The 17,911-nt window shown below is 43.7% G+C and overlaps 1 protein-coding gene across 3 annotated transcripts in view; it reads left to right on the plus strand.

Annotated features, from left to right (window-relative positions):
* The first annotated feature begins 3,714 nt into the window (after window positions 1–3,714).
* Window positions 3,715–17,911, plus strand: part of AGO2 (argonaute RISC catalytic component 2) — a 122,855-nt gene continuing 108,658 nt past the window's right edge. Inside the window, exon 1 of one of the 3 annotated variants that reach the window (XM_045007412.1) lies at window positions 3,715–4,008. In XM_045007412.1, the coding sequence (XP_044863347.1) occupies window positions 3,942–4,008 (67 nt within the window). In that variant the 5' untranslated portion in view covers window positions 3,715–3,941. Of the gene's footprint in view, window positions 4,009–4,048; window positions 4,434–17,911 lie in introns of those variants that run through there. The other 2 variants (XM_045007413.1, XM_045007415.1) reach the window with 2 other exon arrangements.

Below are 17,911 nucleotides of genomic sequence, written 5' to 3' on the forward strand. Positions count from 1 at the left end.
TAAATTTAAGGGTAAAAAAGAGACAGTAAATATTTAAAATGAAGCGTATCAGTATATAGATAAAAAGTACAGTAGGTTTCCTCAAATATATATACAGAGAGGGTCCAAAAAAGAAAAAACAAGTAGAGTAGGGGCAGCATATTGTATACCAAAACTTGGAATTAGCTAATCTATAAGAGAATCTGATAATGTATATGTCTGACAGTTGAGGTAGTAGCAATAATGCTAATACTAAATTGGATCTGGGATGTATACCCAGCAGCAGCAGTCACTTTTTCTGATTCAGTCTCAGGCCTTATGGTGATTTAAAAAAAAAAGGGGGGTGTTTCACTATGTAGAAGTGACTTAATCAATGAAATTATATTTCTATTAACAGAGTTAATTCAGATGGGGATACATGGAGCATTACCTTGGATCCCATCAGATTTTGAGAAAATACAGAACAAAATGGTGGACAAAGCTGCTAAAAATACTGTAAGAAATGGAAGGATTGACACAGAAATACCATTGAGTAAACAGGAATTAATTTAAAAGGAATGGTAAAAGATTTGGATTAATGGAAAAAGAGGAAGATTTTTTTTTTTGACTTGTGCCCTAGAGTTGAGGACTATGACATACTTCAGAGCCTGGATAGAATCAATTAAGTGCTTTTGTTTAGAGTACTAACTGGCCACTGTGGCTTAAACAAAAATCTTGGACTATGTGAACTAGGTGGAAGAAACATTTACTCACCTTTTATAGGTATGTAAGAGTTCTGATTTAAAAAAAAAGGGAAAAAAGCTTTTTTTTGAGGAATTCAAATGTATGAAGGTAAAAAAGTTACATTGTAAAAACTTTGGGAAAATGGAGTATTATCAAAAAAGGCACTGTTACATTACCTAAAAGACACATGACAGACCAAGACAATATTAACCACTAAGTACTGAAGACTTATAGTTGGTGGTGGCTATAGAATATTCATTCAAGTCTGCTTCGCTATAAAAAAGAGGAAAAAAAGAGAAAAGAAATGGATGGGGCTTCAGGGAGAAGAGGAAGCTTGCAGTTGTTGTCTTAGCATATGCTCAACATGCCTCAGGTGGCACATGACCAGGATTCATCACTGAATTTGGTCCGCTGGTTGGATAACTCTCTGGGATTAGCCTGTGGGGAGATAGTCAAGGAAAAATCCCTGAAGACGAAGAAGCCCCTGGGATCCTCTCTTGAGTAGAGAAGTATGGTTTCAAGCGGAGTGCTCCAGGGGTTGGTCCTAGGGCTGGTTTTGTTCAACATCTTTATTAATTATCTGGATGATGGGATGAATTGCACCCTCAGCAAGTTTGCAGATGACACTAAATTCAGGGGAGAGGTACTTAAGAAGGAAGAATCCCATGCACCGCTACAGGCTGAGGTCTGACTGGCTAAGCAGCAGTTCTACATAAAAGGACCTGGGGATTACAGTGGACGAGAAGCTGGATATGAGTCAGTGGGTGCCAAGAAGGCCAACAGCATATTGGGCTGTATTAGTAGAAGCACTGCCAGCAGATCGAAGGACGTGATTATTTGGCACTGGTGAGGCCACATCTGGAATATTGTGTCCAGTTTTGGTCCCCCCCGCTACAGAAGGGATGTGGACAAATTGGAGAGAGTCCAGTGTAGGGCAACGAAAATGATTAGGGGCTGGGGCATGTGACTTATGAGGAGAGGCTGAGGGAACTGGGGTTATTTAGTCTGCAAAAGAGAAGAGTGAGGGGGGGGATTTGATAGCAGCCTTCAACTACCTGAAGGGGGGTTCCAAAGAGGATGGAGCTCAGCTGTTCTCAGTGGTGGCAGATGATAGAACAATAAGCAGTGGTCTCAAGTTGCAGTAGGGGAGGTCTAGGTTGGATATTAGGAAACACAATTTAACTTGAAGGGTGGTGAAGCACTGGAATGGGTTACTTAGGGAGGTGGTGGAATCTCCATCCTTAGAGTTTTTTAAGGCCCAGCTTGACAAAGCCCTGCCTGGGATGATTTAGTTGGGGTTGGTCCTGCTTTGAGCAGGGGATTGGACTCGATGACCTCCTGAGGTCTCTTCCAACCCTAATATTCTATGATTCTATGGTAAGAGGCCAGAGGAGACATGAAACAGCCCTTGGAGTGGAGCGGTCTCTGTTGGGAAGCTCTGACAAAGGAGCAGGATCTGGTCTTCCAGGAAGTGTTCTTTTAAGGAGCAAGGCAGTGAAAATGAAGAAGAGGGTTAAAAACATCAAGCCTGGCAAGGGCAGAAGTTGGCTTAAATTGGTACTTCCTGTTTGGGATTCTGTTGTGGTATTCTAGGGAAGAATCCTATAAGTCCAGCCCTTGAAAGAAAGGTGATCTTAGAGGGGCTATGGAAAGGCTCTGCTGACAGGCTAATGTAGCCAGAAGCCCAGGGATGTAGCAGGGGTGGGTCTGATATAGACAGATATTGCCTCCTAGCTACAGAGACCCTGGACTGGAACCCAGAGAAGTGGGCATGAAGCCTCCCTGATGTAAGGGGATAAGGACAGAGCCCAGAGCTGACCTTCTGTGATGATATTTGGATTTTTATTTATTGAATTCTGTTATACCCAAAAGGGGTGGACTTAAATTGTGACCTGGATGGAGGGCTGAGCCACAGGAAGAGATGGGTAACCAGAGTGCTGTTGGCAGGGCATGCCAGTTGGGGAGGGAGGTGCTACACCACACCTGGTCACAAAGAGGTGTTCCAGCAGTGAGTCTATTCTTCCACATAGCCACTTTTTCCAGTATGCTGAACAATGGAACCAGGACATGCACCAGGCTAAGAACTAAGATGCAATTACACATCAAAGTAGTTAACAGCTTGAACTTTATTGCTTCTATGCAGTATATATTGTATCTTGTTCTTCTTAATGCTCTACTTAGGATTTTGTTGCTTTATTAAATGTACAATATACGTTTATATATAGAAAGAAATGCACTGCAGAAAGTGACCATAAAGAAGATTGACATGGCTGATTAATACTGATAATCTGTGTTGTGACTATTTATAATTCTCTTATGTTACCAAAAACAATGCATCACCCTGCTCTTTTATAACAACTTTTTATGTATTTGAAGATTGTTATTGTGTCTTCTCTTATCCTCTCCATGCTAAACAAATGTGGGGAGGGGATCTGAGAAAGTCAAATCTCCAGGGGTTGATATTTCCTCTGTTGAGGACTCCCCAAAGTAGGCAGGGGTGAACTGTGTCCTGGCCTTCTCCCTGTTGGCCAAGCGTTTCCCACAACTGGGCTTACCTCAGCAGAGGGAATTCCCACTCAGCTGGAGAGGGAGCTTCCTCCAATCCTGCCTTAAAGGGAAGAGCATCAGTCAACCCTCTTAGAGTGACCCAGCAGAAGTAAGGACAGGGGCCCTTTTCCTGAAGAACAGCTGCCAAGTAGGCAGGACAGTACTCCAGGGGTGACCCCAGTCTTATGAACCTCCTCCTGTTCTTTTTCCTATCGCACACAATGGTTTATTTTCTTTAAGGACTGAAAGACTTTCAGCTAATGACAATCTTTGGGCTCAGACCACATGATCTGATAGGCCCCTTTGGTAGGGGGGAAGCGGGGACGTGTCGTTGTCCGCACGGAGGGAAGGCCGGGGGGCCGCCGCCTCAGGGAGGCGGGAACTTCAGTCGCTCTGCTCTGGGGGCTGCAGATCCGGGACGCTGAGGTGGCTGTCCCCGTTTCCCGCCAGTAGAGGGAGGGACGAGAAAGAAGCCGAAGGGAGGAGCCTCCGCCTCCCCCGTGACCACCCGGCTCCTCCTAGCCCAGTGCCGCTGAGTAACCTGGTTTCCCGGCTCGGAGTCGGCCCTCCTCCTCCTCCCTTCCCTGAGAGTCGGTGCAGCCGGGGCTCGGGCTAGCTCCCCAGAGCCGCTGCTGAAGTAGGAACCGCCTGCCCTGCAGAGAGGCGCCGCCGCCTCCTCCTCACGCGGAGACATGTATCCGGGAGCTGCTGCCGCCGCCGCCGCCTCGTCGTCCTCCTCCTCCTCCTCCCCTGGACCCGGTGAGTCCCCAGCCACCCGCTACTCCCCGGCTCGAGCTGGGTTTGAACGCGTGGGACCGTTGGTGCGTGAGCCACTCTGGCAGCGCGAGACGCAGCGCGAGTCCCCCGCGAGACGGGGGTGTGGGGACTGTCTGGGGAGAGCGCGCGAGGTGCCAACCGCCCGGCGCTGGGGGAAGGGGGGCGCGAGGCACTCGCGAGCCCCAGAGCGCGCGTCGGCCCCCCACCCGCCGGCCGGGCCTTATGGAGTCTCCCGGAATGGCCGCGCGGCCCGGCTGTGTGCTGTAGAAGCGGGCGGGGAAGGAGGGGGCAGGCCGCCGCCGTCCCCTCCTCCTCAGGGAGGGATTGAGCGAGCGTGCGTATCCTGAGGCCTCTTTGTGGGCAGGGGTCCCTGCCTCTCTTTGCCGCGGTGGGGGCTGCCCCCGGAGGTAGGGAAGGCTTCGGGTGTAGGCCCTGCGGGAAGCCTGCGGCTGCGGGGAGGGGCTGCCTGGCTGCAAAGCAGCCGCAGGGACTCGGGGGGCCTGCTCGCCTCTTTCAGCCTAGAGCTTCGCACGCAGACACTGGGGTGACAAGACACAGCGCCCCGTTGCTGCCCCTGCTCAGGACCTCTTACACCAGCCAGAGAGGCCACTGGACTTGCTGGGGGCACGGTGCATGGCAACAGCGGGGCCGTTGTAACCACCGTGGTCGTCATTGCATGAACTAGGATGTCCTGTTGCTGCCCCCGCTATGTACTGGTGTCACCAGTCAGGACCCTGCTGCTAATCCCAATACACCCTGCTGCCAGTACTGTATGTGCTGGGGTCACTGCCCAGGAGCTTGCCATGGCTGTCCTATGTCCCATCAGGATCATTGTTGCACACACTCACTACTCGGAGCTGCAATGCTGCCAATATTGGACATGCCATGGTCACCATTGAGGGCACAACCATTAGACATGCTAGCATTGCCATTCAGGGTTTTGAAGCTCCAGTTGGGTTTATAATATTAGCATGAAGCCCTGCCCCCTACTGCTATGGCAGTTGGGTTTGCTGTTCTGGAGTGGTGAAAGTGAGGAGGAATTCACCAGTTTTGATGGGTGTTATCATACTATATCATGTGGTGATTAATAATCTTTCTGTGATGCTGGAACCCATCAAGGAGAAGAGAAAGGGACTAGAGAAGAAATTTATCCAAAACAAGTTCATGTCCCCAAACAAGTTTGTAACCAGCAAGTGAAAGTGTGAGTTTGTGTGCCTGGGTCATAAAAACAAAGAAGAGTAAATATTGATCAGAGCAGGGATTAGAGCCCAGGTGTTCTCCTTCCCAATTGTGTGTCCTAACCACCAGGCTAGGGTCAGTCTCACTCACTCTCTGGGCCAGTGAATATTTAGTTACTAATACAAAATGGAACAGCTTCAGCAGGAGAGATTGTAAAAAGACCCACCCCAGAATAGCTAATAACCTGGTGGTTGGGGCACTCCCTTGGGAAAGGGGAGACCTGAGTTGATGTCTCTGCTCCAGAGTGGGAATTCAAACCTGGGTCTCCCATATCCCAGATGAATTCCCAAAGCACTAGGCTATTGGGTATAAGGGAGGCACCTACACTTCAGTTTTGTGACTGGCTCATAAGCCCCCTTATGAATCTAGTCTAAAAAAGCAAAATGTTCTATTGTGACACTTCTGAAACTTTTTTTTTTTGAGAAACAGTATGGCAAAACTGATACAAATTACTAATGTTTGTCAACTCAAATCTACATTTGTGGTAGGGAGGTGGGGGGAAGTTTAACAAAATAAATTGCACCTAGCTCTAAATTTCATCTCATAGCAGAGAAGGGGGATGTAGATCTAGGGGGCAGGGCTTTCTCAATCAGTGAGATGAAAAGCTCTCTTTTAGCAAGGGAGTGGGAGCTGTGCTTTTCTTTCTTTTAACCCTTGGAGCTCAGACCTGTTGTTAGACATACTGGGGAAAATGATTATGCTGTGTGTAGCAGCAGCATCAAACTCAAGATTCTGCTTTTGCTATGCACCTGTGCTCGTGCCCTGCTACTGCAGATACCAGTGCTATTATTTGCACTCTCCCACTTATGCACACTGGGGCCTCTGCTTGCATCCCACTACTGCTGCCAGGTTCATCTCATTCACCCTCAATAAACGTTCAAAGGTCATAGCTGCCAGGACTACTCAATCCACTTCCTATTTGACACACCTCCATCACAGTTCTTAATGCTATCTTGCTATTTTTTTAAATGAAAGCATGCTGGGGTTACATTCACCCCATTGAGCTATTTAGTGTATGGTTTGAGTGCTCACAACACATACAGCTGGATCAGAGTTGAGAGGTGTCCGTTGAACTGCTTGTATATATGTCTGTCAACACTTAAATCAAGTATCAGAGGGGTAGCCGTGTTAGTCTGGATCTGTAAAAAGCGACAGAGTCCTGTGGCACCTTATAGACTAACAGAAGTATTGGAGCATAAGCTTTCGTGGGTGAATACCCACTTCATCACCCACGAAAGCTTATGCTCCAATACTTCTGTTAGTCTATAAGGTGCCACAGGACTCTGTCACATATGATACTGTGCACTTAAACCTCACTGCTGTCAGAGTTATCAAACATTGCTGCTGCAATATATGCACACAAGTAGCCACCTCTTTATTCAGATTCCATCACCAAACTGGTCTCCACAGTCCACTCAGATCTTGCCATTAGGGTCTCTAGTCCCTTTTGCCAATCCAGTCATTCATTTGCCATAGGGTTTGCTGTTAAATATCCAGTCCCCTCCTGGACACGGCATTTAGTTGGATCCTGTGTCTTGCTACTTCTTTTATTGGTACTAAATATGGCAACTTAAATCTAACAGGCTGTTATATGAGGGGGGTTGTGCTTAAAAGGGATTTTAGAAGAGAGACAAAATTTGTTTGTGCGAATCCTAGCTTTCATCTAAATGTTCTTTGAAAAGGGGTTAGAGAGAGGGTGTCTTGATGAGGGGCTTCTCTTTTTGTCCTCATTCCCAAAGTGTTTGTCTTGGGCCACGTCTATACTTACCCGCCGGGTCGACGCGGCGAGTTCGACTTCTCGGAGTTTGAACTATCGCGTCTGATCTAGATGCGATAGTTCGAACTCCGGAAGCGCCGCGGTCGACTCCGGCTGTGACACTTCAATTGAGGATAGAAAGCCTGATGCTTTACTACTTAGTTTTCTCACAAAAATGTTACTCAAAAATGAAAGTTTCTAGAACACCATAGGACAGGGTTTCTCAAACAGGGGTCGCCGCTTGTGTAGGGAAAGCCCCTGGTGGGCCGGGCCGGTGTGTTTACCTGCCCCGTCCGCAGGTCTGGCTGATCGCGGATCCCACTGGCTGCGGTTCACTGCTCCGGGCCAATGGGAGCCGCTGGAAGCAGCACGGGCCGTGGGACTTACTGGCCGCCGCTTCTAACAGCTCCGGCCCGGCCCGCCAGGGGCTTTCCCTACACAAGCGGCGACCCCTGTTTGAGAAACCCTGCCATAGGAAAATCGTGTCCTTTTTTTTTTTTTTTTTTAAGTTGAATGCACGGTCTTTAAATTCTGCATTCTAGGAGGTCAGGGCAAGCCAAGAGAATATAGTACTATTCGTTAAACTAATGAATTTTTATATTTTGAATAATTAAATTTGCTACATCTTTTATTACTAATCTCTAAACCTTTAAATTACAATGTTTAGGGTGCCCTGATACCTCCTAGAATACTTCAAAGAAAATTCTGTTCAGAAACAATTTCTGTAAAGCTTACATTTTATATATAAATTGTTTTGTCTCTTTCTTTTTAGGACACTTGCTCTTTTTAAACCTGATGTTTATGAAATCTGCTCAAAACAGGATTATTGCTTCACATTTAGAATAAGAAAGAACAGATATATTTGAAAATGCATGCTAAGAGTTTGAGAAACAAGTTTTTCTAAGTTCTCTTTAATGTGTCATTGGTTCTCTAAGTCTATCAATAGAAACAAAGTTATGGCCTTTTATTTGGTAAATAACACATCTATAGCAATGCTTGGGAGGGTTGTCACTTTAAGATTCTGTTTTCCTCTGTCAACTTGAAATTAACTTTGAGATCTTTCTTGTATTTACTCATGTAAATTGCTTTTAAAACTGCTCCTCTGTTAGTGTGATTGGTCAGAAGCTGTTCTTGTACTCTAATTCAGAGGGTTTTATTTTAAAAGCTGGCAAATGCTTAAAAGCTTTTTTCTTTTTTCTTATCAGTTTTAGTGTAACAGGACTCTTTTTTTCCCAAATGTGCTTAAAAATCAGGGACTCATGTCTGTTTTGGTGGAGTTGCCTAGTAGCTTGTTCTTGTTGGGAGACTCCATGTAAATTACAACACCTAATGGCTGACCTGTGCACTAATGGATTTTGTGGCCTCTAAAACTAATTTTTTGGGGGATTGATGTTTCTCCAACTTAAATTTCTTCCTACAGTCTTAGTTACATGCACAGCACATTGTAACTGTTTATACTCTAAGCTCACTGCCATCATGGTTAGTACACCTTTGATTTAGATATCTCATAAATTTCTAAGGTGTACATTTTAATAATTGTCAGCACTAATAGTATGGCTTATCAACCAGCTCTACAGCCTGAAGGGATGAGATAATCACATAGCCAAAAGAGAATAATTAACCAGAACAACAACAAAACAAAAAACACCTATCAGCCCCAGATACCAGCCCTCTCCCTTCTCCCCATATACGTGGCAGTGGGAAAAACACATGCTTTCTAACAGGCAATCTTTCCAGTATTACCTCAGAGAGAAGTAGTTTCATGCCTCTAATTTTTCTATTTTTGCTATATCCCTTTTGAAATGGAGTGATCAAATCTGAGCACAGTAATCAAGGTGAAAGTGAACAATTGATTTAGACAGTGTCATTATAATATCAGTAGTGCTGTCCTCCTAATACAGTCCAACATCTTTGCCTTTTTCACTGCTGCTGCATTTTGAGCAGCTGTTTTCATTGAGCTGTCCACAGTGCTGCCTAGGTCTCTTTCCTGAGTCAGTATAATTAGTTTAGAATCCATCATTATTTGCGTACTTTAGGTTATTCTTTCTAATGTGCATTAGCTTGCACTTGGGTACATCAAATTTAGTCTGTCATAGCACTGCTCAGTTATTTTTGAAGTTCCTCGCAGTCTTCTGTAGACTTGACTAAACCAGGGCTTGAAATATTTAAAATGACTCTTCCTAGCTAGAGGCAGATACGAAAAATGAATGGGGCTCCTACTAGTGGGGTCCATGGTTAGGAAGTTCCCTGGGAAGAGCCCAACAGCTCCCATCCCTAGATGATAGGAATGAGAAAGATGGCGTAGTACTTCACTTCTCACAGGTAAAATGAGTATACAAAATGCAGAATAGTACATAATTACATCTTAGGTGTTTCACTTTCTTGACAATAATATTGGCAACAACTTGGTTGCCTTAGTTAAATTTAACCTCTTATCTTTTGAGGGTAAGTTTAATACATTAGCTCTTCACCTGTGTAGCCTAGTTCAGACCCTCATTATTAAATAGCCTAAAAATTCCATACAGGAGTTAAGCATATGCTTTTCAGGTTCTTACACATGATAACTTGTGTACTTATGATAAGGACGTAGCGTTTTTTGTTTTTGTGTGTGTTATTTTTAACCTCTAACTTTGACTATTGTGAAGGCCTTGTGATAGATATAGATAATTTTTTTTAAAAGTATATAATTTACCATAGAATCCACCCCTTGCTCCAGAATCTAAGCTTTGATTTAAAACAAAACATAGGCTGGTCTACACTGAAAAGCTACATCTGGATAGCTCTCTCTCTTAGGGGTGTGAAAAATCCACGCCCCGAGCAGAGGTGATGCGGGGTCATGTGTCCCTAGTCCTCCAGATTTCTGCGAGCTCTGAGCTGCCCTTGCAGGGCTCAGAGTGAACTGACCCTATAAGCCCCACAAAGAGCCCATGGCTGCAATGGCCAGGTGCTGCATGAAATGCTACTGGGGCCAGATGCACCCAGTGCTGCTCCCCCTCCTGCTCCCAGCCCTTCACCATAGCTCAGAGGATAGCTTCTGGCCTTGCTGTGCTCGGCCTGCCAGGAGGGAAGGGGACTCTGTCCTTCTCACGCTGCACCCTCCTGTCCCTCCCCAGCATGTTTCCGGCTCGCTTCGCCCTTCTCCCTAGTGCCCAGGCAGGGAGCAAAGGAGGTGGGACCAGAGCACTTCTCCTGCCAGGTGAGGGTGGCCACTCTAGGTTGCTGCCTTTGTGCAGCGTGGCAGCTGCCTGTGAGAGCCTGACTGGGGAGGTGGTGGTGGGGGCCTGCGTGTCAGGTAACCCTGGCATGGCGGGGAGATCATGGCAGCCCTGTGCTGGGCACAGGAGTGTGTTGGTAGGGTGGGGTGGGGTGGGTGGGTCGCAGGGAAAGGCACTGGGAGCAGGTTTCCTGTGGTCAGCCCAAGTTAGAGGCATTGTCTGCATGCCTCCCCCCAATGAGGTGTCTGCAAGGGCACGGGAGAAACTTTGTTTCTGTGAGTTTCCTGCCACAGGCATGTGTTCCCTGTTCCTGTGGCCCCAGGATCCAGTGCAATCGGCTGCCTTGGCTGAGGGAGGTGGAGCTGGAAGGTGATGCCTGAGCTGGTCCTCTGCCCCCCGAACCGTTAAATTGTGCCCCCCCCAATTCTCAATGGTTCTGTGTCACCGCTGCCCCTGAGAGATGAATTCTTCCATCTAGCTAGTTCCGTGGTTCTCAAACTTTTGTACTGGTGACCCCTTTCACATAGCAAGCCTCTGTGTGCGACCACCCCCACCCCCCTTATAAATTAAATACACTTTTATATATTTAACACCATTATAAATGCTGGAGGCAAAGCAAGGTTTGGGGATGGGGACTGACAGCTTGCGACCCCCCCAAGTAATAACCTCGTGACCCCCTGAGGGGTCCCGACCCCCAGTTTGAGAACCCCTGATCTAGCTTCTGCCTCTCAGGGAAGAGGTGGATTACCCACAGTAAGGGGAGAACCCCTCCTGTCACAGTAGTAAGTGATTACACTGAGGCCATGTCTACACTACAAAATTATGTGGACCTAATTTATGTCGGCATACAGCCAGTGCAGTTATTAAATTGCTTGTGTTTGCACATACATGGCTCTTTGTGTTTGTCAGTGCACATCTTCACCAGGAGTGCTTGTATTGTCGGTGTGGGGCATTGTGGGATGGCTCCTAAAAGTCAGTAACTGTCAAACTAAGCAATGCAGTGCCTACATTGTCACTGCATGTACCTAATTTAATCAACCATGACTGAACCACTCAGGGAGGTGGTGTTACTAAATCAGCGTAGAGAGGCACTTATATTGGCAGGATCCAAATTTAAGTGAAGACTCTTCCACAGCTATGTTAACACAAGGCAGTTTACGTCAATCTAATCCTGTAGTGTAGACCAGGCCTGAAGATCTACAGCAGTGCAGCTGCAGCGGTGCTACTTAAGCATAGACATAGCCATCTTTCTAGTCCTTAAGCTCTCCCTTTCAAATATCCAATTGTTAATTTTGTGGTGGTTTCCTGAGACCAGGTCTACACTTAAAATTTAGGTCAACCCAATTGTGCTGCTCAGAAGTGTGAAAAATCCATACCCCTGAGTGGTCATAGTAAGCCAACCTAACCTTTGGTTGGCTTGTGGGTTGGTTTACTGACTTGCTTGTGAGAAATAAGTGTGTGATTAGTGTTAGTTGCATACAAAAAATAAAACAGGATAACCCTAGCCCTAGCACTAGATACCACATCTTGGGAAGGTGGATTAACTACAGTGATGGGAGGGGTTGTCCTGTCAATGTAGTTAGTGTCTACACTGAAGCACTAAAAGCAGTACAGCTGCAGTGTTTCTAGTGAAATCACAGCCTGAGTCTGAGGCTATGTCTACACTAGCACTTTTGTTGGTATAACTTATGTTGCTCAGGGGTGTGAAAAAACACACCTGACTGACATAAGTTACACTGACAGGAGCGCCAGTGTGGACAGTGATATGTTGGCAGAAGATGCTCTCGCTGTCATAGCTACTGCCACTCGTTAGAGGCGATTTAATTATATTGATGGGAAAGCTCTCTCCTGTCAGCATAGAGCACCTACACAGGAGGTTTTACAACAGCGCAGATGCATGGATACAGCTGTGCCTCTGTAAGGTCTCTAGTGTAGACATAGCCTTAAATATCCTGAAACAATAGCTTTGAAAGATCTTAACTACCCCTGTTTATCTCAGTGGATTGTGACTTGTAAAACCTCATGATGATTTCAATGTTAGCATAGGTGTTTTCCTACTGATGACTTCTGCAGAAGCATTTTCTAATGTGCATATGTTCAGTTAGGCTTGCTGCTATAAAAAGGATGCATGGAGTATCTAGGAGCAGAGTAAAATACATTGGATTATTCATTTAATAGTTCTAGTCAATCAGTACAGTATTCCCTTTTTTATTAAAGTAAAAACATAGTTTATGAATTTACCTGAAGCTGCTGCAGAAATTCCAGTGTCTTGTGTTGAAATGTGTGACAGAAAAAGCAGGGCTTTGGAGCGGAACAGCTCCGGAGCAGTGGAGCTGCAGGTTTTTGCCTGGAACTGGAGCAGAGCCGGAGCACAGCTCCGAAGCCCTGGAAAATAGAGGCTCTCCCACAAATGGTAGGTGCAGACCGTACTGTAGAGTATTCAGGTCCTTGAATATAGACACTTTAGGAAGTTGTAAAAAAGGGTAGTTCAAGCATGCTTTTTCTTTTTTTATTCTCTATATGCAACTAACACTAATCACACACTTCTTTCTTCACAAGCAAGTCTGCCTTACTGAGATATAGCTATAAACAGCTCAGGAGAATATGGAGCTGTGTTCCACAAAACTGTACTGGGGAAAATACTCCAACTGCCACCCCCCCCAAAGTTAGATGAAGTATTTCAAGGCCAAAACTAAATAGACTGAATTTGCTTTTAAGATCAAATACTACTGTATCTAATCATATTGAAATGTCCCATGTATCTATTTGTTTAGAGTAAAATGTTCAAAATTGCCTAAGTGACTCAGGAGTCTGAACACTATGAAGAGTCAATAGGACTTTGGCACTCTTGAACATTTTAAGTTCCGTTTTCATAACTGACACTAGGATCCTAAGTCCCACTGATTTTTTGTATTACTTGGGAGCATTGGAAATTTTTATGTATAATCTTTTACAGAAGCTGTCTGTTTTGCTTAACACAATAAGCTTCCCTTTAACAGTGTTTCTGTTGTGCAGATACCTAATTTTATAAATGTATCTAAATATCAGGAAACAAAATGTATAATTGTGTTTAATGTAAATATGTGAAATGTTGTAATAGGGTGTAATAACAATGTTGTAAGGAGACAAATCTTTCAGCTTCATGAAAGCAAGCTCTCTTACAGGCATGTTTTGAAAACTTTGGGCTTGTCTACGTTGGAAGCTATACTAGTATCGTTAAACTGTGGGAGTTATACCAGAATAATTCCCGTGTACCCTTTTTTATATTGCAATAAGTGTGTCAACATAAGGAGTTATACAAGTATAGCTATAATACTTTACATTTTATCCTACCTTATACTGGTAACACTTCCAATCTAGACAAGCCCTATAGTACAGAGAAAGTAGAAGTGTAATTATCTTGGAGATGTTGACCAATGCTTATTACTTGTGATTGAACTTTGATTTAGTGATAAACTTAGGACATTTTTGTGCCAAAAGTACAGTATTGTAAATAGAAACTTGGTTGCTCTCTGGCTTCAATAACTTATCTGCTTGGTATAACAGGAAGTTCTATGACTAAATTTATGTCAGACATATAATCTCTGCAAACCTAGTGGTGAAATAATTAATAGGGGCCTTCTCAGTATGCATCTAAAACAAATACAAGGACATATGCTTTTGTGTGCTAGATTTGCTATAAAAGGAATAAAACAATGTTTTAGTTTCTAGATAATTTGTCCTGTCCTCCAAATTGTGATGGGTGGGATGGGTTTGGAAGGAAGAATGAGAGTAAAATTATGCCAAAGGTACTGATCCACCCCCACTGCATGGGTGTACAAGTACCTGTCTGATGTATTTACAAATTTCAGTGTCATGTAGCTGAAACTACATATGTGTGGTATCTACCAATGTTGTTTTTAACAGAAATAGTTAGTAGTTCCGGCTGTTGCCAGGTAGAGCCATGTTTAAAATTGATATACATGAGAAGATGGCTATGGGACCAGTGTAAACTCCTACAGTTATATTGGCGTAGAACACTCTTTTGGCTTCCTGATGTAGACAGGGCCACAGTGTTAAGCTTGTCTCTAAGCCATGTACTTAGACTAGAGCAAGAGTCACAAATTAGAATGCCACATGTGGTCCAGTTGTTATAAACTGGCTTATAAGGATGCAGTGCTTAGTGTTGAGGTGAGAGCAAGAAGTGCCATTATAGCTGGTAATGTCACAGATAGGATATTATATTAGTAAGGGTATGTCTGTGCTTAACTTGGGTGATTAAGATCTAGGTCTGAGCACTTGGGTTCGTCCAGCCTGAGTACAAGTGTTCCTGCAGCAAAGCCCTTCCCCATTTATTTGCCTTCACTGTGTCTACTCTCATCAGTGTGTGCCTGAGTGCATGGTTCTTTGTGGGATTTTTTCCCCAGTCAGTTATGTCAATTGCTGGAGAGCTTGTCTGCCCCTTGTGGAGGTGGGGGAGAGGGAAAGGACATTGGAGCACTATGAACACTTGAGTGATCTTGCCTGCATCCTCACCGCAAATGGGTTGCAGCCTGAACTAAGGCACAGCTTGAGCTTTAACCCGTGCCTCTAGCCGTGCAAGCAAGCATGGGTTCAAATAGAAAACAAATATAAACTTGAAGGAATCTGATTTAAGCTAAACTGAAATAAGAGTTCACATAGGGTTCCATGGTTTAACTAAATCAGTTTAAAAAACAATTTAAGTTAAACTGATGCAACTTTATCATGTAGCTAAATGAGGCCTTAAGAATGTAGGAATTGCCATACTGGATCAATATTCTCTCTCTAACAGTGACCAGCAGCAGAAGACTCAGGGGAAGGTGTGCACAAGAAACTGTGCTGTAGGTGGATATTGGATAACTTGTCTTTGTATCCCTTCAAAAACTTGTTTTGGTGTTAGCAGTTACTATTATAACTCTGGGTATTCTTGTTACCCATATAAATGTTCAGTCTCTGTATCAATCTTGCTAAATTCTTGGCCTCACTGATATCCTCTGGTATTGAATTCCACAGTCTCATGTGTTGTGTGAAAATAATTTTTTGTTATCAAATCTGAATTTGCTGCTATTAAGTTCCGGTGAATGCTCCCTTATTCTTCTGTCATGAGATAGGATATAGAAACTAATGTATACCACTTATTTTGTATACATTTTAAACTCTTGGAGGTTGAAGAAACATGAGATTCCAGACAGCTCAGAGGAAGACAGTTGAGCTGTTGGAACAGTCCATAGGTGGTTTGGGAGGATTGTGTAACATTATTCTGATCTCCTCTGATTATAGTGGCTTCAAAGCAGCCTCTCTGCTGGCTTTGTTCTCATAATTACCATGGTTTATGGGTGCTTGGTGATGCAGAATGGCTAAGATGGTTTGCCTTCAACTTAGACTTAACGTGGTCAAAACTGGGCTCTTCTTTTTCCTTCACAAGCTTCTCCCTAACCATTGATGGCACCACCATCTTCTGAAGTGTTCATATGCACAACCTGGATGTCCTGTTTGATTCTTCCCTCTTTCTAGACACTCACATCTAGGCCGTATTCAAGTCTTGCCACTTCTTCTGTTATAACACTTCTAAGATCGTACCTTTTTACCTTGGACAACACAATTAAAAGCTAACCCAGAGCCTGATCTCCCATTTTGGTTACTGCAACTTCTTCTCTAGCATTGTAAACAACCACTTTGCTTCCCTGGTTTCCATTCAGAATGCTGCAGCAATCATCTTGTAGGCTATTGCTCTAACCACTTCACCCTACTAGAAATCCCTCCACTGACTACATTGAATACAAGCTCCTTGTCCAGTCTTTTTTTTTTTTTTTTTTTAAAGAGAATTCATAACCTCTCCACCCTATCCCCAACCCATCTATTCTCTTAACTTATTGCATCAGCCGGCCCTCTCATTCTGCCAATGGTGCCAGGGCTTGTCACTTGTTTGCTTGCTTCTCCTACAAGCAATTTATGGTTTCTTTCATGCTGCTACTCACATGTGGGTTGCCTTCCCCATACTAGTCCCTAAAACCACTGTTGTTTCTTATAGCCATCATTGTTTCCTGTCGTAAATTAAATTGCAGAAGATACTGTCCAATTTAGTCTGTGCGTTGTCTAGTATAAAGGGGATCCAATCCTGATTGGGGCCTTCAATTGCTACTTTAATATTAAAAAAAAAAAAGTAATAGTAAAACTGGTGATGGAATCTTGAGCAGAATCTCATCAATGTCTGCATACTGAACTTTTCAAGTGCTGTATCCTGGTGCTATACAGGAAGTGACTTGCACGCCCGGACTGCAGTGTATTTAGTATGTTGATGAAACCCAGATCCACACTTGGGTTACAACAGACCTGGATGGTAAAGAGGAACAAGTATTCCAGTGTTTTATAAAATTGGAGTGTGGATGATGGTGAGCTGGCTGAGGCTAAATCCAGATAAGACTGAAGTGATATTGGGGGCACCAACTGAAGGAGCTTGAAAGTGTAGCAAATGGACAACCAACCTAATTCTCAGTTACTGAGGGACAATCTCCACTCATTGATATACTTTGCTTTCCACAACCAAATTGCTGTATGACTTTTCATGAGTGGTGAACCCAAGTATTCAGATTCTAATATCTAAACTGTATTGTTAAATCTATTCACCTAAATTTGGGTTATTGCTGATTTATGTACTCTATGTATCATATGACTTTTAAAAACAAACTTTGTATTTGTGGATAATCTAAGCCCTATACCCAGATGTACAGACACTCTTTTTCTCAACCTATGTATTTTATAATTTTTTTAACATTAGCTTTAATTTTTTAAAATCTGTACCTGTAGTTGAGGGAGCACATCCATCATCCAGCACCTACCCCTGGGCTACATACTAGGACAATTCAGAAGATCAGTGCTCAGAGTTGCACTGACTTCCATTAAGTTTAAGGGTGGACTTCAAGGTGCTGGTCTTAGCCCATAAAGCCCTAAATGATTTGGGACCCGGCCACTTGAGTCCTATTGCTATATTGTCACAATTGAGATTAGTGGAGATGCATGAACTGGAGTTCACTTGATACCAAATAGTATTATAGTAGTGCCTAGAGCTCTGGCTAGGTCCCAGAGAAATTCAGCAGGTACAGAACAAGAAAATAAATAGTACTGAAAATAGGGGAAAATTTATCATAGAATAATTATCACAATAAAGAATACAGTTTTATCCTGTACTGAAAATATTCTATTATAGAAGGTTCTTTTTACTGCCTCTGTACAGTGATGTAGAAAACCACAACATTATCTCTTGAAAACAGCGTTACATATGAGTGGGTTTCCTGTAAACTAAAGACATGCCCACAATTGCTTTCACTATCTAAAAAGATTCAATACAACATATTAAAAGTGTAGAGCTTTATTTGAAGTTAGGAAATTCGGAGTTAAAAACTGATTATATTTTAACTATAATTCACCTTGCCCTTGCACAAGGCTCTTTCAATTAGGAAGGCAGGCATTACTTTTAATGCATCTCTTACAGAGGGATCCTTTTGTGGATTTAATCACCACCTAAAGTAATTTTAAGTGTTTGACATTATGTGAGTGGGGAAGACCTAGAAACTCAACATTCTTTTGGACCCTATTCTTCTATAATGTAGAAAAGGCAATTACAGGGAAAGAGTGGAAAATAAGCTTAAAAACTCTGAAAAGTCTGCTCTCCTGT

The sequence above is a fragment of the Mauremys mutica genome, chromosome 2, assembly GCF_020497125.1.
Source record: "Mauremys mutica isolate MM-2020 ecotype Southern chromosome 2, ASM2049712v1, whole genome shotgun sequence".
In the NCBI taxonomy this organism is placed as follows: Eukaryota; Metazoa; Chordata; order Testudines; family Geoemydidae; genus Mauremys; species Mauremys mutica.